This window comes from Pseudorca crassidens, chromosome 19, assembly GCF_039906515.1.
Source record: "Pseudorca crassidens isolate mPseCra1 chromosome 19, mPseCra1.hap1, whole genome shotgun sequence".
Lineage (NCBI taxonomy): Eukaryota > Metazoa > Chordata > Mammalia > Artiodactyla > Delphinidae > Pseudorca > Pseudorca crassidens.
In genome coordinates this window covers 35,345,248-35,372,455 of record NC_090314.1, presented here as the reverse complement: position 1 = coordinate 35,372,455, position 27,208 = coordinate 35,345,248, and the positions used below count along the sequence as shown (strand labels likewise).

Genomic DNA, 27,208 nt, shown 5'->3' with positions numbered 1-27,208 from the left:
CTATAATAGATACTTCACAAAGACAGATAAATGATCAATAATCACACAAAAAAGTGCTCAAAATTATTAGTCATCAGGAAAATGCAAATTAAAACCACAAAGAGGTATCACTAATATATAACAGAATATATAAAATGAAAGTGATTGGCAACACCAAATGTTGAGGAGGACATGTAGTGCAAGTTGCACTCTCAAACACTGTTGATGTGATTTTTAAATGGTAGAGACACTGTGGGAAAAGATTTGGCAATTTCTTAAACTCAGTAATGCAGCTATTTTTCTCCTAGGTATTTATCTCAGAAAAATAAAAATATATATCTACAAAAGACTTGCACAAGAATTTTCAAAATAGCTGTATTTATAAATGGCGTCAAACAAGAAACAATTCAAATGTCCATCAATAGGATAATGGATAAACTAATTGTAGTATACAACAGGATACTACTCAACAATAAAAAGAACAAAGCACTGATACATACAAGAACATGTATGAATCTCACATACAATATGTTGACCAAAAGAAGCCAAACACAAAAAAGCACGTACTGTATAATTCTATTTATGTGAAGTTTCAGAAGGGGCAAAACTAACCTGAAAAAAGTCAGAAAAGTGGCTTGCTGGGGGGAGGTAGGATGGAATCTGAGAACGGGCACTGAGAGAATTTTCTGGAGTGATAAAACTTCTATATCTTGACAGGCGTGTAGGGTACATTGGTAAATTTATTTCACAAAATTCACTGAATTATACACTTAGGATTTATACTCTTCACTACATGTAGATTTTGCCTCAAAAAAAAACAAAACACAACTATAAGCAAATATTGAACTCTACTTATACAGGACTGCCTTTCACGGTGGTATAGCTTAGCAATTCTGAAACTACTTCTGTATACTCTAGGGACAATGGACAATTTGAATATGGACTCTGGACTAGATAACAGCATTGTATCAGTTAACTTTCCTAATTTTGATAAATGTACTATGGTTAAGTAAGAGATTGCCCATGTTCTTGGTAAACGTACATGTAAATGTTTTGTGGTAAGGGAGCACAATGTTTCCAATTTACTCTCAAATGATTCAGAAAAAGAAATAAAGTGCATATTTATAAATACATATATGTAGGGACTTCCCTGGTGGTGCAGTGGTTAAGAGTCTGCCTGCCAGTGAGGGGGACGTGGGTTCAATCCCTGGTCCAGGAAGATTCCACATGCCTCGGAGCAGCTAGGCCCATGAGCCACAACTACTGAGCCTGCACTCTAGAGCCCACAGGCCACAACTACTGAAGCCCGTGTGCTCTAGGGTGCATGTGCCGCAACTACTGAGCCTGCATGCTGCAACTACTGTAGCCCACACGCCGCAACTACTGTAGCCCACACGCCAAAGCCCGTGCTCCACAACAAGAGGAGCCACAGCAATGAGAAGCCCACGCACCTCAACAAAGAGTAGCCCCCGCTCACCACAACTAGAGAAAGCCCACACACAGCAACACAGCCAAAAAATAAAAAATAATAAATAAATACGTATATGTATACATGCACAGAGAGAATTATAAAGCAAATGCAGGAGAATGTTAAAAACTGCTGAAACTAGATGAAAGTTAAAAAAAAATTCTTTTACTACTCTTTCAACATTTCTGTAAGTTTGAAATTGTATTACAATAAAATGTTATACCCCACCTCCACACACACAAAAAAATGTAACACCAGACTAGTTTCATCTATTTCAATATTCCAACAAGGAAAAACATTTCCTTTTTTCTGGCATTACAAGACTGTTGGAGTTGGATAACCTTAATCCAGCTCCCTGGTTTTACAAATGAAGTCCAGAAAAACTAGGCCAACAGTCAGATAATTAGGTAGCAGTGAGTCAGGTTAGAATCCTGAGCTCTTGACCCCCATTTCAATACTCTGTAATAGTTTTTTTAAATAGTATTTTTAGCTTTGATACTACCTAATGAAAGCCAGCCAACCTTATTTACTGCATATAGTATTATACTAGAAAAAAAAAAAACCCCTGCAATTAGGGTACTACTAGAATCAAAATTCTGACACTTAAAAACTACACTGCAATCTATTTGGGATAGGTAGCACACTAATTAAACTACAGAGTATTTTTATAGAGAAACGTATCCTCCATTATAACCATCACAATAATAAACCAATCTGGACCCAACACTCACAATCATAAAGGGATTTGGCCAGTGAGATAGCACACTATTGTTAGTATTGGTTGCAGGTAAGATATACTATCTACTCAGAAGCTCTTTGGAAAAAAAAAATTGTGAACCACCCCCCCAACCCTCCCCACCACGCACTAGAAGAAAGCAAAGCTCACGTGTGATGAACCAAGTTGTACCCTGTACTGACACAGTAAGAAAGGAAAGAAGCAGAAGGCTAAAGACATGGAAACTTCAAAACAATTCTCTAAGTGTACAAGGGCTGACCTACCTTTTTTTTTTGATTGTAGAAAAAAAAAAAGGTTAATATATTACTAATGTATTATAACAGGGCAAAGGTTCACCATACTATCTTCCTTTACCAGTGAAAGGAAATTAACTTTCAGCCAGGAACGTTATATACTCCCTATTTCAAAAAACTAAGTTAAAGAATAACAAAATGAAAAAAATTGTTTATCTTCAGTTTCATCTTTCGTAGGGCTAGTTATACGGTAATCAAAAAAATGTTCAGTGAATTACTGGGGATCTAAATAAACAGATATTCCTTGTACATGGATAGGAAGACAATACTGTCAAGATGTCACTTCTTTCCCATTTGATCTATAGAGTCAATATAATCTCAATTAGGGGCTTCCCTGGTGGTGCAGTGGTTAAGAATCTGCCTGCCAATGCAGGGGACACGGGTTCGAGCCCTGGTCCAGGAAGACACCACATGCCGCAGAACAACTAAGCCTGTGTGCCACAACTCTGAGCCTGCGCTCTAGAGCCTGTGAGCCACAACTACTGAGCCCTCGTGCCAAAACTACTGAAGCCCGCGTGCCTAGAGCCCGTGCTCCACAACAAGAGAAGCCACCGCAATGAGAAGCCCACGCACCGCAACAAGGAGTAGCCCCTGCTCGCCACAACTAGAGAAAGCCCATGCATAGCAACGAAGACCCAACGCAGCCAAAAATAAATAATAAATAAAATAAATATTTAAAAAATCTTATTAAAAAATATATAATCTCAATTAAAGTCTCAGAAAGTTATTTTGTGGATATCAACAAACTGGGTTTAAAGTTTATATAGAAAGGGAAAAGACCCAGAATAGTCAAAACAATACTGAAGGGAAAGAGAAAAGCTGGATAAATGATTCTATCCAGGTTCAAGAGTTATTATAAAGCTTCAATAATCAAGAAAGTGTGGTACAGACAGAAGAATAGGAAAACAGATTAATGGAACAGAATACAAGGCCCAGAAATAGATCCACACAAATTCAACCAAATTAACTCTGACAAAGGAGCAAAGGAATTACAATGGAGAAAGGAGTCTTGAATAAATGGGGCTGGAACAAAAGGACATCAACTCCTACAAGATGACATAGGAGAAAATCTAGATGAACTTGGGTATGGTGATGACTTTTCAGATATAACACAAAGGCATGACCCATCAAAGAAATAATTGATAAGCTGGACTTCATTAAAATTAAAAACTTTTGCTCTGTGAAAGACAATGTCAAGAGAATGAGAAAACAAGTCACAGACTGGGAAAAAATATTTGCAAAAGACATTTCTGATAAAGAACTGTTATCCAAAACATACAATGAACTCTTAAAACTCAACAATAAGAAAACAAATAACCTGATTAAAAAAGGCTGGAACAGACACCTCACCAAAGGAGATACACAAATGGCAAATGAGCATATGAAAAGACAGTTAACATCATATGTTATCAGGGATCTGCAAATTAAAACAACAATGAAATACCACTACACACCTATGAGAATAGCCAAAACCCAAAACACTGCCAACACTGAAAGCTGTTGAGGATGTGGAGAAACAGGAATCTCAGGCTCATTGCTGGTGGGAATGCAAAATGGTGCAGACACTTTGGAAGATAGTTGGGCAGTTTCTCACAAATCTAAACATATTCTTATCATACAGTTTGGCAATGAGTTGACAATCGATGTTCACACAAAAACATGTACACAAATGTTTAGAGCAGCTTTATCCATAACTGCCAAGACTTGAAAGCAACCAAGATGTTCTTCAATATCTGAATGGATAAACAAATTGCACACAATGGAATTTTATTCAGCAATAAAAAGAAATGAGCTATCATGCCACAGAAAGACATGGAGGATGGTACATATATACAATGGAATATTACTCAGCCATAAAAGGGAATGAAACTGGGTCATTTGTAGAGATGTGGATGGACCTAGAGAGTGTCATACAGAGTGAAGTAAGTCAGAAAGAGAAAAGCAAATATCATATAATAACACATATATGTGGAATCTAGAAAAATGGTATAGATGATCTTATTTGCAAAGCAGAAATAGAGACAGACGTAGAGAACAAATGTATGGATACCAAAGGGGAAAGGGGTGGGGTGGGAGGAATTGTGAGACTGGGATTGACACATATACATTTTCAATACTATGTATAAAATAGACAACTGATGGGAACATACTATATAGCACAGGGAACTCTACCTAATGCACTGTGGTAACCTAAACGGGAGGGAAGTCCAAAATGGAGGGGATATCTGTATGTGTATGGCTGATTCATTTTGTTGTGCAGTGGATGCTAACACAACGTTGTAAAGCAACCATACTCCAAAAAAAAAAAAAAAAAAGGACATAGAGGAACCGTAAAAGCACATTGCTAAGTTAAGGAAGTCAATCTGAAAAGGCTACATATTGTATGATTCCAATTATATGGCATTCTGGAAAAGGCACAACTATGAAGACAGTAAAAAGATCAGTGGTTGCTAAGAGTTTGGGGGAAGGGATGTAGGAATGACTAAGTGGAACATGGGAAACGTTTAGGGCAGTGAAACTATTCTGCACAATATTCTGATGGTGAGTATGTGTCATTACAGATTTGTCAAAACCCACAGAATTCACAATACAAACAGTGATCCCTTAGTTAATAACAATGTATCAATATTGGCTCATTAATTGTAATGAAGGTACCACACTAATGAAAGATGTTAATAATAGGGAAAACTCTGTGTTTGTACTTTCCCTCATTTTTTCTAGAAAGCTAAAACTGCTCTAAAAAATAAAATCTATTAATTAGAAAAGAAAACTCATCAATAAACTTCTTACCAGGTCTAATGAAGACATTTTCCACAGACAGCATTGCTGCTATTGGAAGTAATAGGTCTTCACAGTCCAGAGAAGCAGCCTTTATTACTGCACATGTCAGATGTGGAGGGAGAGGAAATTCTACCATAGACAAACCCAATCTGGTCACATGGCCACTCCTTAATGGAAAGAAAAAGTTTTTAAGTCTTTCTACCTTGGGAGAGTACAAAGGAAATGTTTATCATTATCAGATAATGTTTATTCATTATCAAAATAAGTCAGATATAATTTAGATTACTTTAAATTACCTCCAGAAATTCAATTCAAGATAAGAAATATGATACACTGTGTTCATTGATAAGAGAAATATAAAGATGATAAATTCCTTGCTCTCAAGGGCCTATATATCCAAAAAACTAAACAATGAGGCAGAATAAAGTAGTATAATAAAAGACACACAATGCTACAGAAGCACGGAAAATGTCCTTAAAGAAATGAGACAGTGATAATTACCACATCTTTTCCTATCACACAATCATGAGAACAAGGACTCTGGGTCTCATCATTTTGATGTACCCAGCATAATGCCTGGCACTGAAGTGGTACTCAGAAATTACTTGTTAGGGAAAAACATAGTGTTGTAGGTCAATTATACTTCAAAAGCAAACAAACATACAAACTTATAGAAAAAGAGATCAGATTTGTAGTTACCAGAAGTGGGTGAGAAGGGAGGGAGAATTGGATGAAAGCAGTCAGAAAGTACAAAAAAAAAAAAAAAAAAAAAAAGAAAGAAATTACTTGTTAAATAATATCAATACTAAACAAAACAGTTTTATGGTACAATTTCAGAACTGTGGTGAAGAAAGATTGAGGACAACTTTTAATTTCAGGGAAAGCAATCCATTCAATTCAAACAAATCACTTACTAATGATAAAGGAAAGTATTAAGAACCCTATTTTAGGGCTTCCCTGGTGGCACAGTGGTTGGGAATCCGCCTGCCAGTGCAGGGGACACAGGTTCGAGCCCTGGTCTGGGAGGATCCCACGTGCCACGGAGCAGCTGAGCCTGTGTGCCACAACTACTGAGCCTTCACTCTAGAGCCCACGAGCCACAACTACTGAGCCCGTGTGCCACAACTAATGAAGCCCACGTGCCTAGAGCCCGTGCTCTGCAACAGGAGAAGCCACCGCAATGAGGGGCCCATGCACCACAATAGCCCCACCTCGCCACAACTAGAGAAAGCCTGTGCGAAGCAACAAAGACCCAATGCAGCCAAACATAAATAAATAAAAAATAAATAATTTAAAAAAAAGAACCCAGGGCTTCCCTGGTAGCGCAGCGGTTGAGAGTCCGCCTGCCAATGCAGGGGATACAGGTTCGTGTCCCGGTCCAGGAAGATCCCACATGCCGCGGAGCGGCTAGGCCCGTGAGCCATGGCCACTGAGCCTGCGTGTCAGAGCCTGTGCTCCGCAACGGGAGAGGCCACAACAGTGAGAGGCCCGCGTACCACAAAAAAAAAAAAAAAAAAAAAAAAAAGAACCCTATTTTAAAAAGAGATTAATATCTACTGTGGTTGGTTTTGTTTTCGTTTTTTGTTTGTTTTTTACCTGTCAATAGCATCACACTGGTAGAGTTGTTTAAGAGCTTCCAAAATAAGTCTCTCATTAGGTGGATCCAAATAGGGAAACCTGTGTGTTTAAATGAGACATAAAATGAGATTCCATTCCTTGAACATGGCAAGATTTTATACAGATTTGAAAATTCCTTTAAAAGGTTTTACTTCTGTTTTTCAAGTCTTTCTTTTCTCTGTCTTTTTTTTTTTTTTTCAAAGCATTCTATGATTGTGATCAGCATTCAGCAAAGGAGGAAATTTTTTTTCTGAATCACACTGTTCTATTTAATTCAAGAAGCCCTTCTTGGGCTTCCCTGGTGGCTCAGTGGTTGAGAGTCCGCCTGCTGATGCAGGGGACGTGGGTTCGTGCCCCGGTCCGGGAAGATCCCACATGCTGCAGAGCGGCTGGGCCTGTGAGCCATGGCTGCTGAGCCTGCATGTCCGAAGCCAGTGCTCCACAACGGGAGAGGCCACAACAGTGGGAGGCCCGCGTACCGCAAAAAAAAAAAAAAAAAAGCCCTTCTTTTTGATTCCCCCTTAGCTGGAACACTCTCACCATTCCTCTCTACTTATCTTAACCCTTCCCCATTCTTCATAGCCAATATCAAGTCTACTCTGTTCTGTAATCTATAATTTTTATTACAATTTTATAAAACAGTGAAGGAAAATTAACTGAAAGTGGCGAAAAATTACAAATTATTTAATAGTACCTCAAAATGGTTTTTAATGAAATGATAAATATCTTAAATTAATTTAACCAATTTACTTTATTGTATGTATGGATGTGTATGTACTTATTTTCTCCTGAACTACCTGCAAACAGGTTGCAAATGTAATGCCAATTTACCCCCAAAATATTTCAGAGTACATCCCCTGAAAATAAGGACATTCTCTTACATACCATAATATCATTTATAAACATAAGACAATTAACAATATTCACAAAGTACAGTACGACTATTCAGATGCCTCTAGAACATGGATCTATTTCACACTTGAAAATAAATATTTCTTTAAATATGGAAAAAAATAATATTCACAAAGGACAGCAGAGTGGCATATAACCAAGTGTGAATATATATCCCCCCACCCCAGGAACAATAATCACTTAATATTATTCTGCACTGGATTTTTTTTTTCCACCGTTAGTTTTGAGATGCTAAATCATCTACTCCAATTTCCCACCTTGAAAAAGGTCCAACAGAGGACAAAAGGTCTAATACCTTACACAAAAGTCCATTCGAGGATTGACAACTCTATTTATAAACAAAAATCTGGTAGACTGTTCTACCGTCAGCTTTCCTACAACTTGTACCAACAAGTCCTGGTATCTGCTAGAGCAAGAGTTGGCAAGCACTTTCTAAAGAAGGCCAGATAGTAAATATTTTAGGTTTTACAGGCCATATGGTCGCTGTCACAATTACTCAACTCTGCTGCTGAAGCAAAAGCAGCCATACATAATGAATGGGCGTGGCTGTGTTCCAATAAAATTTTATTTACAAAAACAGTCAGTGAGCCTAGACCATATTTTACGACTCCTATCCTAGAGCAATACCAGACTAGTCAGCTTCCTCTTCTAGATAAGAGCCATTTTAGATTTGTAAAAACTACAATTATTTCTCTCCCTTGATTATACCAATTACCAATTCTGTCAAACTCTCCTTGTATTATTACTTGGTTTCTAAGAGACCCACCAACCATATTTAGCATTATTTAGAAACAATCTAGTTCGTCAAACTCCTGATAAAACTCGATGACATGCAAAATTGAACTCCAAATGTACAGTGACCAACACAGAACAGGAATGCTATAATTCCCAATCACCTGGACACTGTGGTTTATTAATATAACCAAAGTTTATGCCAGTGGAATTTTTAAAATTGTTCTTTAAACATAGTAATAATTGCAAGCTCATATTATGTTTGTGGTGATCTGATAATTTCAGATCTTTTCCGCACTGAATTTCTTTAATGTGCAACCAAAACGTAAGATTTAAGGTGTACCCCTTCAGACTTTTACCTTGTTGATTTTTGCCCAAGGTTCTGGCCTATTGAGACCATTCTAAATCTTGGTTTTAATCATCTACCCATTAGAAATGAAGATATTTTCCAAAAATCTGGTAATCATGACTTCAATATCTTTATTTAATATTTTCATTAAAACTGCTTATCAGGAAAGAGTGAAATTCAGCATACTACCAGTAAAACCTTCATCAAGGCTTGGTGAGCAATTAATCAGTACTTTCTGGATTCGGCTATTTGGCAAATATACCCTAATTCAGCAGTACTGTCACATCTTATTCACAAATACGTCAATGTAATCTTGTTAAATATTGTGTTGAAAACAAGAGACATTAGGTTATCAATCAATAAATCCTTGTGGTGCATCCATTAAGTGGATGGTCCTGCCTTCAAACTGAAAAGAAAATGGTTTATGATAACATATTCTTTGTGAACCATTTTGATTCACATTGATGATTACAAATCAACATTGTATTCTCTTAGGGACTTCCCTGGTGGTCCAGTGGTAGAGAATCCGCCTTCCAATGCAAGGGACACGGTTTGATCCCTGCTCGGGGAACTAAGATCCCACATGCCGCGGGGCAACTAAGCCTGTGCACCACAACTACTGAGCTCGCGCACCTCAACTAGAGCCCGCGTGCTGCAAACTACAGGGCTCACACGCTCTAGAGCCCGCTCCACGACTAGAGAGAAGCCCACACACTACAAGGAAAGATCCCACTTGCTGCAACAAAGACCCAACACAGCCAAATAAATAAATAAATATTTTTAAAAATATATTATATTCTCTTAAACCATTTTCCAATAATCTATGCTAGAATTTGCTAAGAATCATGTCAAGCTTACTGGGCAGTTGTTTCTATAACCTGCCCTCTTCTTAAATGGAAAATTGATTTTTGAGTTTCTCACAATTTTCTGGTAACCTGTTCTGCATAATTTCTCAGAGACGCCCCACGATATCTCTGACATTATATCTGCAAGTTCTTCTGGTACCATGGAAATAATGTCTAAAGCCACAATACAAACTCATTTATGGTCATTAGGTTTTCTCTCATTATTTCCTAATCGATATTGGTCATTAATTCCTTCTTATCTAGACTTGTTCTTATCTTTTCAGTTTTAAAATCATTCCTAACGGAGGAGAAAGGGGGAGGCAAAATAATAACTGAAAAGTTCCATTTTCTTTCTGTCACCTATGAATACTATACCACCTATTCCAAATTCTGGTTGTACCTGCCCATATTCTGCACACATCTTAAAAAGAGCAGGGAGACACAACATGATAAATATAATTATCACTGCTGTATGTTATATACGAAAGCTGTTACGAGAGTAAATCCTAAGAATTCTCATCATGAGGTAAAAAATTTTTTCCTATTTCTTTAATATTTTATCTGTATGAGATGATGTTCATTACACTTATTGTGGTAATCATTTCATGATGTATGTAAGTCATTATGCTGTACTCCTTAAACTTATACAGTGCTGTATATCAATTATATCTCAATAAAACTGGGAGAAAAAAAGGGAGGGTGGGGGAGAGAAGTCTTTTTTTTTTTTTCTGGTCTCTAGCATTTTAAGAACTTTCATTACATTCTAAGTCTTAAAACTTAAGATGAAAAAATAACTCATGCAGGGCTTCCCTGGTGGCGCAGTGGTTGAGAATCCGCCTGCCGATGCAGGGGACATGGGTTCGTGCCCCAGTCCGGGAAGATCCCACATGCCGTGGAGCGGCTAGGCCCGTGAGCCATGGCCGCTAAGCCTGCGCGTCCGGAGCCTGTGCTCCACAACGGGAGAGGCCACAACGGTGAGAGGCCCGTGTACCGCAAAAAAAAAAAACCTCAGTGCAGATGATATTGAGTAATTATTGTTCCTATTTTTCTAATATATATTTATTCTTGATTATATGCTGCTGTTAGCCTTTATAAATAATACTTTTAAATATGGGTTCATCTGTTTGGCCATTTAGATTTCTTTAAATGGCTTTTCTTTCTCATTAGTATTATTTATGATATCAGTTAGAATTTTACATATTTGCTTTCCTCTTTCTAGGATTTATATTCTCATCTAGAAAATCTCTAGTCTCGGGATTTCCCTGGTGGTCCAGTAGGTAAGACGCCACACTCCCAATGCAGGGGGCCCGGGTTCAATCCCTGGCTGGGGAACTAGTTCCTGCATGCATGCCGCAACTAAGAGTCCACATGCTGCAACTAAGAATCCCACATGCTGCAACTAAAAAAATATCCCACGTGCCGCAACTAAACATGCCGCAACAAAGACCCGGTGCAGCCAAAATAAATAAATTTTAAAAAAAGAAGAAAACCTCTAGTCTTATGATAATAACTATAAAAAAATCTTAGATGGCTTTCTAAGAGTATACAATACATATTTGGATGCACCTAGTAATTACTTCCTTTCTTATTATGCATTTAAAGAAGGCATGGTCACCTTCTCTCAACGTTCCTCACACTTTAACATTTCCAATTAAGACCAAAATTAAAACCAAGATAATACTTGCTTTCATTATTTCTTCTACCATAAATTTCATAATATGAAATTTCAAGCCCCTACAATATTCTGTCCTATACTAATTATATTCTTCAACATTTAACTAATTTAACAGTTGTTCTATTTTTTGCTTCGTGTCGAATCTCGTTTCCCCATTATAATTTAAGCTTAGTGAAAGCAAAAACCTACTAAAGAGTATTATTCTGTCTCTCATCGTACTTGGTACCATGCTGGCCATACAAAAGATGCTACCAAAAAAAAAAAAAAAAAAAACAACACTTTCTGAGTGGCATTAGGGTCACTGTACACCTTTCATTACAGATAAACAGTGGTCATTAAATTATCCAAATAAACATCAGCATGAAAACTCCATTAAGCCAAGGTTAGAATACGAGCAAGGGATCAAATCCCAGTAAAGCAATGCAAAGAAGCCCTGTATTTGGGTTTAGCTGAACCTTGAAACGTAGGGACATACGAGTCAAATACTTCAAAAAAATTTCTGAGGAATAACCTTACTCCCTAACAAATTTTTCTTTTTTTCAAGTTGTCTACATACCTTATTACGTCGTGTATGGCAAGGCACTTTAAGGTCAGAACTACAGATGTCAAACTAGTTCTCTTAATCTCAGGGATCACATGGTCAGGCATACACTGGTTCCAAAAATCTTTACTATAGATGCGAAAGCATTTTCCTGAGGAAGTCCTGCCAGCTCGGCCACTTCGCTGTAAGGCCTCACTCCTTTAGAAGAAAAAACAAACAAACAAAAAACAAAGTCCCCAAAATGTTCTGTGATTTTTCTAAGTAATTCACTTCCTTCCCCAAACCAATCAGAAATTATCTAATCAACTGTTCTTTGAACAAAAAGGCTTAACACAGAGACTTACTTTGAAATCGGAACCACCTCTAGGATGTCCAATCCTAGTCTGGGATTGTGATTTAACTGCTTCACGAAGCCACCGTCTACCACATATCTAAGTACAATGAAAAAAAGGTAAGTTTCTATAAAATAAGGAAAGACTTGTTAATTTTTAACCACTTTGGGTACTCCTTTTCTACCAAACGAACAACTACGTAACAACTTTTAAGTTAAGTGTAAAACTTGAAAGTCAAGAAATTGGAAACCCCATACACTGCTACTGGAAACGTAAAATGGTTCAGCCAGTGTGGAAAATGGTTTGGAGGGTCCTCAAAACATTAAACATAGAATTACCATATGACCCAGAAGTTCCATTCCTAGGCTGAAATTTTCAAAAGAACTGAAAACAAGTACTCAACAAATACTTGTAGCCATATGTTCATAGTAGCACTGTAGGAGGACTATAAGAGCCAAAAGGTAGAAACAGCCTAAATGTCCATTAACCATTAAGGGACGAAAGGATGAACAAATTATGGTATACAAATACAACAGAATATTATTCAGCCACAGAAAGGAATGAAGTACTGATACATGCTACAACATGGATGAACCTCAAAAAACATGCTGAGTGGAAGAAACCAGGCACAAAAGGTAACATATTGTATGATTCCATTTATATGAGATATCTAGAATAGGATATCCATAGAAACAGAAAGGGGTGGTCGCCAGGGGCTGGGGTGGAGGCGCAAATGGGGAGCAACCCCTTAAAGTGTACAGGTGTTTATTTGGGGGTGATGAAATGTTTTAGAACTAGATAAAGGTAGTAGTTGCACAACATTATGTATGTAATAAATACTACTTAATTATTCACTTTTCAATGTTAATTTTATGTTCTCCCATTAAAAAAATAAACTTGAAAATCAGCTCTAAACCATTCTAACAGGTTCAGAACCTAATTCCAGTTAGCCTTTAACTATGCCACTTTAAGCCAACTAAACAGAGAATAAGTCAGGTAAAAAACTAAGTTAGGAACAGTATTAAGTCTATCATTCACTTAGGGAACATTCTGAAACATGCTATTTAATGACTTTTGCCTTTGCTGGAAACAGAAAATGGCAGAGCTTAATTTACTCAAGACAGCTGCTTACCTAAGCCCTTAATGAAACCATTATTTTTAAAGCAAAGAGAAAAGCAGAGGAAATTAAACTTCCTCTTAGATCTGGATGATCATTTTACCCAAAAGAAACATATAGGATCTCTGGGTCAGGTCCAGCCTTCCTGTGGCAGAGGCAGACTTAGTTAAGGACATAAAATATATTGGGTAAAAGATAAATATTGAGAAGGAATGTGGTTCAACAGTCTGAAAGAACTTCACATTAGCTATCAGTCTAGACTTAGACTGATAAGTGTTTCACTACAAAATTTACTCCAAAATTTGATGGCATCCCTGATTACACTGAAAAATAAAAGTCCATTTCACAAAAGGGTGAAAAGCAAGCAACATTACCTCCAGATAAACACTTGGATATGCAAAGCTTACTATGTGAAGTGGAGCTGACAGGTAAGAAGGGAATATCAGATCATCTTAGGTACCTGCTGGTAATGTAATATAGAAAAAACAAGTTTGGCTTCCCATTTAAAGAAACCCATGAAACATCACACATAATCTTAAATTTGGGAAGAGAAAGCTACATGTTACCAAGTACCAGTATTTTAAAAGTGTGAACAGGCTTCCCTGGTGGTGCAGTAGTTGAGAGTCCGCCTGCTGATGCAGGGGACACGGGTTCGTGCCCTGGTCCGGGAAGATCCCACATGCCGCGGAGCGGCTGGGTCCGTGAGCCATGGCCGCTGAGCCTGCGCGTCCGGAGCCTGTGCTCCGCAACGGGAGAGGCCACAACGGTGAGAGGCCCGCGTACCGCAAAAAAAAAAAAAAAAGTGTGAACAGAAATACTACGTGCACCTCCTACTCCATTTCCTATTCAGAGCAATCAATAATTACAAAATATGATAGGTGATTACAGGTTAAAAAAGTGAGAAGGGAATTAGTGGAGGGCACAGAGACACAAACTTAATGCTTTATGATTAGCTAAGTGGCTCCCTCAGCTTTAAAAGGAATTTTAAAGTTATACCTGATTCCATCTATTGTCAAAGATGTTGCAGAAATATTGGTGGATATGACGCATTTTCTAATTCCAGGTGGAGGTGGCAAAAATATTCTTCTCTGTTGATCTAAAATATATGTAAAGAGAAAATACTAATTTACAACATGCATTTGTCAAACTGAAGTTTTGAAAAACTCATTTCTTTTCATTAAAAGTTATTTTCTTCACTCTTTAATTATCTTGAATTCAAAATATAATAGCAAAAACTATTTTTCCTCATCTTTCACTATTAAGATCTCTAGATCCATGGCATCACAGATGATCATTGCTAAAATAAACCCTACAGCAGAGTCCTTTATACAGGTCATAGCTCCCTTAGAGACTATTTAAAAACTGTGGGCCTTGTCTCCATTAAAAGTCACATATGTACATACACAAAAAAATTTTCACATAACAGGGTGTTTACGACTCTGAAGTCTATCCATGGACAACAGATTAAGAACCTCTCTATGCTTTAAAGACTGATTAGCTAAGGCAGTTTTTACTTTTTCAGGTGTCTGCCCAATTCATCACTCCAACTCTAAACAAGTAACACCACCCTTATTTCCACTATCCACACATTCTGAAGGGTGGGCCTCAGCAGCGATGCTTATAGTATGATACCTTGCTCCTCTGGCCATAGTTTGTGGCACCAAAGATAAACATCTCCCTTCAACTGGGCCAGTCTCATTCTCCTGTGAATTTGGAATAAGGTCCAAGAGATGCTCAATTTGATTAAGCCAGTTTCTCGCAAAGAGAAAGAATTAACTTGTGAACCATAGGGAAGTGACTAGTATATATGCAGGAAAGCTAGTCTAAAGAGATTAAAAAATGAATCATCCATGAGAGTTCACAAGAGAGTATTTCTGGGTTGCTGGCAATTCTCAGGCCTGAGTGTAAAATAAGCAGAAAGGTGGATTTGACCAGACTTGCCCTCCTGACAGGTTAAGCAGAGAACAGGACAAGAGAGTTAATGTTTGCAAGGAAATGATTACGGCATAGGCAAAAGGAGATAAGTGATAAGACAAATCTCAATGCAATCTGAAAATTGTTGAATTAGGAACAGAAGAGTGAGCTGGCAGAGACAGGAAGTAATCATCAGAAAGAGGTTTAAAACTGAGATCAGAAATGAAGATAATGACAAAGTCTACAACGTTAAATTTTTGAAGGGGTGGCCATGGTGGGATGAAGGAAAAGATCACTTAAGCTAGAGAGGTCAAGCAAGGGATTTGGGTAGATCATCTATTTCAATGACATCCAAAAATTAGGAGTAATAATTCCAGGGAGTATACAAGTCAATCGATTGGGGTATGAAAAGAAATCATTAGCATGTCTATTTATATTTCTCATAACATCCTTTTAAACTTTTTATTTTATATGTGTTTACTATTTTATGTTATACACTAGAACAGTAAGTACATATATATCCTTTAAAAAGAGAAAAATTTTAAATGCCTGGCTGCAATTTCCACGAGATATTTGGAAATTTGTTCAGAAAATTCACTCTTTCTACCTGAACAACCTCAAGTTGTTTTCTTTTCAGCAGCCAAGAAAATCTTAACCAAACCTGTTTTTAAATAAAGTACAAAACCTGTTTCCAAAGAAAATTTTAAAAAGATCCATGTATCCGCAATATATAAAACAGACCAAAGTTGAACTATTATGAAGGGGAAAAGGAGTGGCACAGACAATCACAGTTTTAAAATTATGTTACTAGGCCAACTATCTCATTTTACAGATGAGAACACTAAAGCCCAGAGAGGTCAAGCAGCTTGCCCAGGATTTACATATAGACAGGCAAGTTTAAAACCAAGTCAAGTATTGCTGCTATTTTTCTAAAAATCATTCTGAAATTAATTTCACAAGTAAAAAAGTGCTAGAGGGCTTCCCTGGTGGCGCAGTGGTTGAGAGTCCGCCTGCCGATGCAGGGGACACAGGTTCATGCCCCGGTCCGGGAAGATCCCACATGCCGCGGAGCAGCTGAGCCCGTGAGCCATGGCCGCTGAGCCTGCGCGTCCGGAGGCTGTGCTCCACAATGGGAGAGGCCACAACAGTGAGAGGCCTGCGTACCGCCAAAAAAAAAAAAAAAAAACGTGCTAGAAAGGCAGCTTACACATAAGTGATAAAAATTATTTTTTAGGTGTTTCTTAGATTTAGGTAGCTCAGACGGTTCAAAGGAATCATATACTACTTTGCAGTTTAAGTTATATGTTTACACATTTATTTATTATTTATTGTCTATCTATTCTACTACAATGTAGCTCTGTAAGAATAAGGACTTTCTTTTATTGTTTGTGGTGGTAGTTACACAGGTATGTACATTGTCATTGTAGGTACATATGCCCAGTACCTACAATGGCTGGACCATAGAAAGTGCTCAGTAAAGTTCAATGAATTGATCAATTTAAAAATGCATGATATAAATAATAAATTGAGATCCTTCTACCTTTGAAATTCCACATTACCCTAAAATTTTACATAAATTAGAAATGTCCAGTCTGAGCATATTTATGAATAACTCTGTTTTTCAATTAACCCATGTTTAAAAGTACCTAATTTTAGTCTTCAGTTCAAGCAAACTTTCAGTTTATCATTTTGTCCACTACAGTCAATTAAAAAGTCCTGGGGCTTCCCTGGTGGTGCAGTGGTTGAGAGTCCACCTGCTGATGCAGGGGACACGGGTTCGTGCCCTGGTCCGGGAAGATCCCACATGCTGCTGAGCGGCTGGGCCCGTGAGCCATGGCCGCTGAGCCTGCGCGTCCAGAGCCTGTGCTCCGCAACGGGAGAGGCCACAACAGTGAGAGGCCCGCGTACCGCAAAAAAAAAAAAGGCCTGAAACTGCTGTTTTGACAAGACTCACGTTTGTTTCACATTTACATTTTACCCACATACTTTCACCATATTCCACAAGTATAAACACATGCCAATTTTATGTTTGTTTATAAAGGTTTGGGAAAAAGTTAAATACGTATATCCTAAAGCACATTCTCACTTTCCACAAAGAAAAAGGGAAACTGAATATTTTCATTAAGATGTAGCAATTCTCCTGATTACCTCCATGCACCTAATAAGGTACTAGAGTGTAAATTAACGGTGGTGGGGGGGGATTGGCAAAGAGGCAGAAAGGTTTTCCAAAATCTACCAAGAAATAAGGATACTGAGGAGAGACCACTGAACGCTCTTAATGGAGTAATGCTACTAAGATACATGTATGTGACATATGTTAAGGCCAACTGAAACGTCCTCAAAGAATTTGTTCCAAATTGATCCCAAAGCAGAAACGTGTTTGAGAGAGAGAGAAAGTGTGTGTGTGTGTGTGTGAGAGAGAGAGAGAGAGAGAGAGAGAATATGTGTATAAAAGGAACATAAAGCTATAAACAGAAATTGTCAATCAAAGGGGGAAAAAAGATGATTCTGGAACAGAATAAAAGAGGTACAACACTGCTCAGCTCAAACTCTACCCCCCCCCGAAGTCATTTTTGGGTAAGTCAAAAATATCTTGAGAATTCTCACTAATACAGCTGAAATCAAACTTCTGACATAGAGAAAAGGCTTGAGATAATCAGTAAGTGCAGTTGAAAAGATAAAGTAACTAGAAGGAAGCTAAAAAATATGGAAGACATGCAATCCAACATAAGAATAATTGGTAACTCTGAAGTAGGAAACCAATAAATAGACAAGAGTTATATACAAAGATATAAGCCAAGAGAATTTCCTTGAAATAAAGAATTGAATTTGCAGATCAAAAGAGCAACTAAGAATAATTTATCTTGTTTGTGGTGGTAGTTACACAGGTATATACATTGTCAAAACTCACTGAACTATATACTTAAAGCAGGCACAGTTTATTGTATGTAAATTATACCTCAATAAAGTTGATTTTTAAAAAGAGCACATAAAATTCCAGGACAATTTTACTATAAAACACTCAACACCAAAAAATATTCTAATTAAAAACTATTGAACTTTAAGGATAAAAATAGAAATTTTCAGGCAATCAGACAGAAAAAGCAAATCACTTACAAGGAGGGGAAAAAAAATCAGGTTGGCCTCAGACTTCTCCGCAGCAACATTCAATGCCAGAAGACAACTGGACAACGTCTACCAAGTTCTAAGGAAAAGAAAGTGTGACCCAAGAACATAAAACCCAGCCAAGATGTAGCTCAAGTATAAAGGCAAAAGCCACACATTCTTAAACAAAAGAACTACAAAAAAAAAAAAATAACACCCAAGAGCTCTTCTATTAAAAAAAAAAAAAAAAAGGTTAAAATCTAGCCAATCTATAATTAACTGAAAGTAACTTAGAAATGGAAAAACCATGGTAAAAGGATTGATAGTAAATACTGAATACAACTGAACAATGTAAAAATAACTAACAAAAATCAGAAGGGGAGGATATAGAAGAATATCAGTACTTAAGTGCTCATCTTTCAAATCAGGCAACAGATAAGATCTCCAATCAAATATAGTCTAAAAAGAAGATGTTAACTTCAGCTTAATATTTTTCATCCTTTTAAACTTTAAAGCACTCTTTTATAAAATATTATCTCATGTGGTAAAGAAAGATATTCTTGAAGTTAACAATTCCTTCAAGTAAATTCAAGAAAAATTAAATACTTTTTTAAAAAGCAGCTAATAGTATAATCTCTCTCTTAAAAAAAGTATTTGTCAACCTATCTAACTACTTACTTATCCTTCTATATGTACACACATACATACACACACACACACACACACACACACAGATCTGAATAATGTTTTTTCTAATGTTAAAGACGGTTATTTCTGGATGGAGTTTGAGGTGATTTCTTTACTTTTACCTTTGTAAAACTGTACACTGCTTGACTTCTTTATAATGAAACTGTATTATTTTCCCTCAATTGAGTAATTTTTCTTAAAAGAGAGACACCAACTATTAGTTCTGCATAGTGGAAAATGGATTTTTTTTGTACTTTTCTATACTTTTAAAACTTCTACAAAGGGCAAAAAAGAAAAATGAAGGAGCATATGTAAAATAAATCCATTTTTGTTAAAAAAAAACACTAAACAATAAAATATATCTAAATGCATAAATAAAAAGGTCAGAACAATATGCCTCAAAATATTAATACTGATTATCACTTAATCATGTTGGTGGCATCTGAGTAAGTTTATTTTTCTTTGCTGATTTTATTGTTTTTAAAAAGTATATATTTCTTTTTAAGACAAAAGAAAATTTTTCCCATTTGGGGAGACTCCACATAGACTAAAAGTTTTTATGTGAAACTCATCAGTCTTATTCCCCCACATCTTTAATCTTAACATTTAAGGAAACTATCTTAGACACTTGGTACTTGCTATATTGAAGTAATAGCTTTGGTTTGCAAGCAGAAGGAAAAAAAACTATTTTTGGATTTATGCAATAATCTGAATGAGTAGTTTTTCCCCTTTTAAAATGTTGTACACTAATCCAAGGTAAAACTCCTCTCCTTTTCTTCATCTATTCTGGAAACACATGTACTGTTAGATTCTCCACTACTGAATATATAACCAGTTATCAAATGTAGATTCACCATGTGACCTCAGGAACATCACTTAGCCTCTATCTGTAAAATAAAAAAATCTGATTATGCAAATATATATATATATGGGTATATGTGCATTTTTCTAGAAAAACAGCCAGGCTTTCATTACTTAAAAATAAAAATCTGAGATCCCCACCCTCCACAAAAGGCTAAGAAGCACTGAATTAGATAATTACGTCAGTGCTAAAAGTGTCTAATTCCATGCAAATAACTGTCACTTATGAAGTAACAGGTATATTTCAGTTCATAAATTTTTGTGAGGGTTCAGCTTTCCCTAAATGCATGACCAACCTGAAGGAGTGTAAGACCTAAACAAAAAGGGGGAAGTCAGAAGAGGGAAAAGGTTTGAGAGAAACAAGAAAAAGGTTCAGACATAGTGTTTGGTGTAAGACATTAATAGAATATCCAGCAGAAAGTAAAAAATCTGGAACTCAATTTAACAAATACTTAGTCAGGACTTTTTCAGTGTTTAGTACTTGACCTCAGGAAGTTCACAATCTCATAGAGGGGATGAGAAAATCGTAACACAAGATAAATGTGTTAAGTGCCACAAGAGATACAGTAAAGCACAATGAGGTTCAAATGAAGAAGAGAGAAAAACCAGCTGTGAGGAGGGAAATCAGGAAAGGTTCTTATGGAGTTGGTTGCACTTGTGAAACAAAATAGCATATTTCAACCAGTGAAAAGGGAGAATAAAAGGGAAAGGAGGAGTACAAGTTCAGGAAAGAGCAAACACAGAGTCACAAAAATGTTGTGGGAAGAAAAGGAATCAAAAATCTCTCTTACATTTTGAGTTTGAGTGAACATTGCAAAGGCTGGGGCTTGGGGGAGTTCAGCCCAGGGAGCAGGGTCACATGACCCTGGTAGTACAAGGGATACCACAGCACCTCTTCACATTTGACAGATGAGAATTTTTTATGTCAAGTAGGGAGGTATTTTAAGATGTCCCTTTGAAACAGTCAGCCACCCTCATGGCTAGCCCAGAAATAAGAGCAAATATAAAATATCCACCTCATAATTTTTACTTATTCACTAAACCTAGGTCCATTTGTACCCCCTCACTCCAGGCTATAAGCAGGAAACTCTTCTTCCCACTCCTCACTCCCCAGTGCAAGTTTTCTGTTCCTGAAGCTAACAGGAAATAAAGGAAATAACATGATAATGTTATGTGTCTCTCCCCACAACCCAAAGTAGCAATAATAAAGAAAATAAGTGCTATATTGTATTTACCAGGCTTAGAAAGAAAGCCTTAGATCCCAGGAACCTGCCACCCTCTCCCTACTTCATCCAACTCCACCTCACCCATTACTTAGTACCTCATCAGCTCCATCTGAATGCCTCTTTGCACTGTTATAAACTGCTACAATAAATATTGTTATGATCATAATGGATCACCAGTAGCTCACCCTTACAGTGTCCTTGGAACCGGAAGGGAAACTAAAATGAACAAACAAAACCCTTTAATAATGGCTCTACTCACACCCAATCCCACATCTTTACCATTTACGCATATACACCAACAAAGAAAATCACATACACTGGGAATTAGGGCTGAAAGCTGGTAGAAGTCATACTGGAAGGATAATGAATACCAAGTTATTAAGTTCGCATTATAATTCAGTTGGCAATAGGAAATGGATGAAGGTACCCAACAGGAGACTGACACAATCAGAGCTGTGCTTTTGGAAGATTATGTTTATCATGGCAGGTAGGATGGTAGATTAAATCAGGGAAAACAAGTTAGCAGGATATGTTAACAGCTCAGGAAAGCAAACTGAGGATCCCAATTCTAATGATGACAATGAGAAAAAAAAAAAAAAAGAAAAATGAGTGATCTGGACAAGATAAAGGTAAAAGAAAACCTGTAGGAGTTGCCACTTGTTTGGATTGTATGATCTAGGATGCACAGACCAGAAAGCCCTGTGAGACCCACCAGGTCTAGAGTGCAGGAGACTGAACTAGAGACAGCTTTCAGGAGTCATCACAAAGTGACAGATGAATCCTAGGAGCCAACCTCTCCAAAACAGAGAATTCTAAGAAAACAGCAAGCTAAGGATGAAACCTTAGGGAACAGTCACATTCAGAAGGCAACAAAGGCCAGGGAGCGTGGGAAGACAGCAGCCTTATAGAAATAGTGGTCAGGAGAACCAAATAATTATCCTAAACAACAGCATTTAAGGAGACTTATATTAACACAAAATCAAAATACAAATAGAAAAAAGCCATGGTATTTGAGGAACAGGAGGTCACTAGCAACCTTTAATAGTACAAAAACTGAATTTCAGGAAGATAATCAAGAAGCAATGGCAGATAGAGAACATTATTTTCAATATGGCAGTAAAATGGAAAGAATGAAATTATTTACTTTATATAGAAAAAGAAAAAATATATATATTGTTAATAGTTAACAACAAAGCAACTGCAACAGGTTTTGAATTATCTTATCAGTTATAAAGTAAATTATAAAAGTTAGTAGATAAAATCTCAAAAAAAACAATGAGAACATTAAATATCTAATAATGACCCTACAAATTCCCTTTAAGTTGTAAAAATCTAAAATAGATCTCAATGTTGAGAGCAAGGGCCCAATATCATCACAAAAAAGATTTCCAAAATAGCACATGGTCTATGGTTATTTACCAACACATATATTCCTGAACATTTTTCGTTAATATAAGGATAAGAACCACCTACTCAACAGAAACAAAACTACACGTAAAATATAAAAACATTTAAATGCTTTCTGCATTACATTAAATGCTAATCCCAATCAAACTTCAAATAGGAGGCTGCAGGTTAACTTCCCTTTGCTTTTACAAGTCAAATTCCATAATAAAATAGTTTTATAAAACAAATTCTAAACCTCATTCAACAATATTATGAACAAATAGAATAAGAGTTTGCATTTGCTCTTTGAACTTAAAAAAGAACAACATCGCACTTGAAAAGTAGACTAATGTGTGTAGCTACATAAAAAGAAAACAATCCACTGGTTTGTTTCAGATATATAAGGATATACAAAATTTCTAGAAATTCCGTGGCAGTGGCAAATCAGATTTGACTTATGGTACTACTATCAAGGAATTATAGCCTTAATTTCAAAAAATTACCAACAATATTTTTGTTCTGCTGGGATAAGACATAGGCCACTCTTAACAATAGTAAGGGGGATAGATGTCCAAGGTCTTGAAAAAGTGAATGTGAAAAGATTTCAAGAAAAAAAAATCACTTCTCTCAAAGGGATGCTGATTGGTTCTCCTAATGCTCTGTTTCTTGATCTGGGTGTTGGTTACAAAGGTGAGTTCACTTTGTGAAATTCACTGACCTAAACACCTAAGATCTGAACACTGTTCTGTATACATGTTATTATTCAATGAAAAGTTTTAAAAATCAAATTTTCTGTTCTAGTGAGGAATTACCTGTTGTCATAGATCCATAACACGGCAATATTAGCAAGCCATCTAGAGTGGTATCTTGGACATCATAATCATAATCAACAGACTCTGCCATCTGAAAAAGTAACTCACAACTTTTTTCGATTTCAAACTGACCTGAAATGAGGGGAGAAAATAATGTCAGCAACTGAACAGCAAAATCAATTTAAGAATAAAAAAAAACCCTTCTAGATTAATATTGGTTTTACATAATAGTTATTTTAAATCTCTCATTTGATCTAAGGTAGATGAACACATAAATTGTACTCAATCTCAACAATAATAAAATTAAAAATAGAAGAAAGTTTCCAAGGAATTTAAATCTCTAAAGGAATAAAAATGTTTATAGTCATAAAGCCTTTCATCTTGCTAATATGGTATATTTGAGGAAGACTCAATAAAGTTAATCATTACCATAGGGGAGGCTAGTCCAGGAGATACTACATTTAGGTGTATTTCAAAATGCTTAATTAAGTACCTCAAAAAGGCTAAGAGATTGTTACAATGTCTCACTTCTGACAGGGGTACAAGGCAGTGTAGGAGGTGAGCCATGAAATTACTCATATCTGTTAGTAGGATGCTGCTACTTGAAAAATCACACTAGTCTGAGATTTAACTATTTCTATTTTTGACCTCCAAAAAAGGCTTGTCTACGAGACATGGATTCTACACCTTATGTACTGCTACCACCCAGTACCATCCCACCACTCAAAGAAGAAAGGAGCTAGTAGTATGTCTTTTGAAATAATGAAATTAATCATTCAGATCCAGGACTGTTTAGTGTGGTTAACAGCTCTATATAAGATAGAGTAATAAAAATATTAATATTTTACCGTTTAATATCTTTCTACTAAAAGTCAGTGTATTTTACCTATGTTTACTAATGAGACTCATGGTTTTTAGGGCAGTGTAGAATTACCTTATATATCTTGTAATAGATATAATATCTAAAACTACTCAGAAAATCATAAAAGGCTAGGATTACATGAGTAGAGCCTAGATTTTCCAACAAAGGTAACACTCTATCATGGTGCCCCGCTCCCTTGTACAAATAGTAAACTTTTAAAACCTGGTACTGAATGCTCACCAGTCAGAAAAACCAAGATGTCTCCAGCCATTTCATTCAAATGGATATCCATGGTCACTTTCACAATCTAAAGCAAGAAACACAAGCATAATATGCTAGTGGAAATACAGTCCCCCCACCACCACCACCTCCCCTAGTTCCACAGAAAAATTAAACTTGATTCTCGAAAGTCCTAGGACCTGGGACTTCCCTGGTGGTCCAGTGGTAATGAATCCACCTTCCAATGCAGGGGATGTGGGTTCAATCCCTGGTCAGGCAACTAAGATCCCACATGCCACGGGGCAACTAAGCCCACGTGCCACAACTACTGAGCTTGCATGCCTCAACTAGAGCCTGCGTGCTGCAAACCACAGAGCCCACGTGCCCTGGAGCCTGCGTGCAAACCACAACTAGAGAGAAGCCCGTGCACCATAAAGAAGAGCCCACACGCCACAACAAAAGATCCTGCGTGCCTCAATGAAGATCTTGCGTGCTGCAACTAAGACCCGACACAGCCAAAAATAAGTAAATAAATAAATAATAAATCTTTTTAAAAAAAAGTCCTAGGACCTATGAGGGCTGCCATTAAAATAATAGAGACAAATAAATTATCAAACTACTCAATCAACTAGAATCATAGATATAGAAAAGACATAAAAAGGATGCCAAGTAATACCGCTTGAATATATGCAGTATTTTCTCTATCTCGTGGACCAATCAAATTGCAGAATTTTTCTCTGACCGGATAAAGCCTTCCAGGTATATCAAATATTGGACAATTTCCAAAGAATGCAGAGAGCTTGGCTAATTCCATAGTTGCTGACATCACTACCACCTTTAAATGCTCTTTCCTATTAGGAGACTTCTCCTGAAACAGCTTCTTCAATAAACCAAATAAGATGTCCTGAAAGAAAAGTAAATTTCTAATAAGTCACAAGTGTACATAACAACCAATTTATTTTAAATATTTTGCTCTCCTAACCAAAGGATTCCCATTTGAATAGATTAAAATGCAAGTAAGAGAAGGCAATTCACTATACAGTACAAAGCTACCCAAAAGAAGTAAACTGTCTAATAAATAACTGATACAGTAAAATACTCACTGTAGTTAGAGTTCTCTCATGGGCTTCATCCAATATAATGACACTGAACTTGGTAAGATTTGGATCTCCCAGAATATGTTTCAGTAAACATCCATCTGTCATGTATTTGATTGCTGTTTCCTAATGTTCAAACAGCAGAGTACATTAACATATACATAAAAATAAAATCACAGAAATTCATCCCTGCTTTGCAAACTAAATTTTCCCCCTCAGATGTACAGATATTAAGTGACTAAACTAATCTGATGAAATAAGAGTACATAAAATAGTCTAATAACATGTCTACTAACATGGATGGTAAATTATGAAACGTGATCTATACAGAGACAGGGATAAGGAACTAAGGTGAATATTCTGGAATAAAGCAAACTAAAGTGACCAATAAGGAAATACAATGAAGTCAGTGGAAAGTGGTTAAGATAATGTAATGACTTCAGATGAGCAAGTTGTGGGAAAACAATAATGAAATGGAATTCATCTCCCTGTCTCAGCTGCTATTTTAGAGGACTCAAGAGAAAAGGTAGGTGCACCATTTCTCTCACTCTCTTCTTCCTTGACCACTTTCCTGTTACAAAAATAGGGTCAGTTGACTAGAATTAAAACAAGGTGAGAGGGCTTCCCTGGTGGTGCAGTGGTTGAGAGTCCGCCTGCCGATGCAGTGGACACGGGTTCGTGCCCCGATCCGGGAAGATCCCACATGCCGCGGAGCGGCTGGGCCCGTGAGCCATGGCTGCTGAGCCTATGTGTCCGGAGCCTGTGCTCCGCAACGGGAGAGGCCACAACAGTGAGAGGCCTGCGTACCGCCAAAAAAAAAAAAAAAAAAAAACACGCTGAGAGTAAGGTCCAGAGGAGGAGTTAACAGCAATGATATCCATAAAACAAAGGAAGAAAAAAAGAAAGAAAAATCCCCAGCAGTGACCACTAGGAAGGCAAAGACAGTATTTTGGGGAGTCATTCTTTGCCACTGTTGATGACCATTCCTATCAGGGACCATAGGCAAATCAGAGATTGTTTTGTATCTGGTACAGGATTAAGAAATCCTGAAGGAATATAAATTGTAACTATGAACTATTGCCATGAATACAGAAGATGCTCAATAAATACTTGATCAATGACTTTGTTCATTAAGCTGTCAGTTTTCCACTGACTTTAAGAATATAACCGTACAATATGGATGAACCTTGAAAACTTCAGCTAAATGAAATAAGCCAGACACAAAGGACAAAATATTGTACGATTCCACTTGTACAGGGTACTTAGAATATGGAAATGTATAGAGACATAAAGCAGAATAGAAGTTACCAGGGACTAGGGGCGGGGAGATGTGAATGTGGAGCTACTGTTTAGTAGATACAGAGTTTTTGGTTGGGACGGTGAAAACATTCTGAAAATAGATAGCAGTAGTGGTTACACAACACTATGAATGAACTTAATGCTACTGAATTGTTCACCTAAAAATGGTTTAAAAGTAATACAAATGGTAACTTTTATTTTATGTGCATTTTACTGCAATAAAAAATATTTTGAAAGAATACAAATGTAAGTTACATGCCAAGGATCCTTACAGCTAAAATACATGACAGTCCTGTGAAAAATCAACATAACTGTCACATAAACTAATTGAGAAGGGAGAAAATGGGATGAATTAGACACCCC

General features: G+C 36.9%; 1 protein-coding gene across 2 annotated transcripts in view; it reads right to left on the bottom strand.

Moving 5' to 3' along the window:
• Positions 1–27,208, bottom strand: part of DHX40 (DEAH-box helicase 40) — a 51,993-nt gene that overhangs the window by 22,236 nt on the left and 2,549 nt on the right. For both annotated transcript variants that reach the window (XM_067714524.1, XM_067714523.1), the window contains exons 4-12: positions 25,553–25,672; positions 25,126–25,353; positions 24,471–24,537; positions 23,369–23,500; positions 14,374–14,473; positions 12,273–12,359; positions 11,944–12,126; positions 6,854–6,934; positions 5,267–5,424 (exon numbers count right to left, since the gene is read on the bottom strand). In XM_067714524.1, the coding sequence (XP_067570625.1) occupies positions 5,267–5,424; positions 6,854–6,934; positions 11,944–12,126; positions 12,273–12,359; positions 14,374–14,473; positions 23,369–23,500; positions 24,471–24,537; positions 25,126–25,353; positions 25,553–25,672 (1,156 nt within the window). The remainder of the gene's footprint in view (positions 1–5,266; positions 5,425–6,853; positions 6,935–11,943; positions 12,127–12,272; positions 12,360–14,373; positions 14,474–23,368; positions 23,501–24,470; positions 24,538–25,125; positions 25,354–25,552; positions 25,673–27,208) is intronic.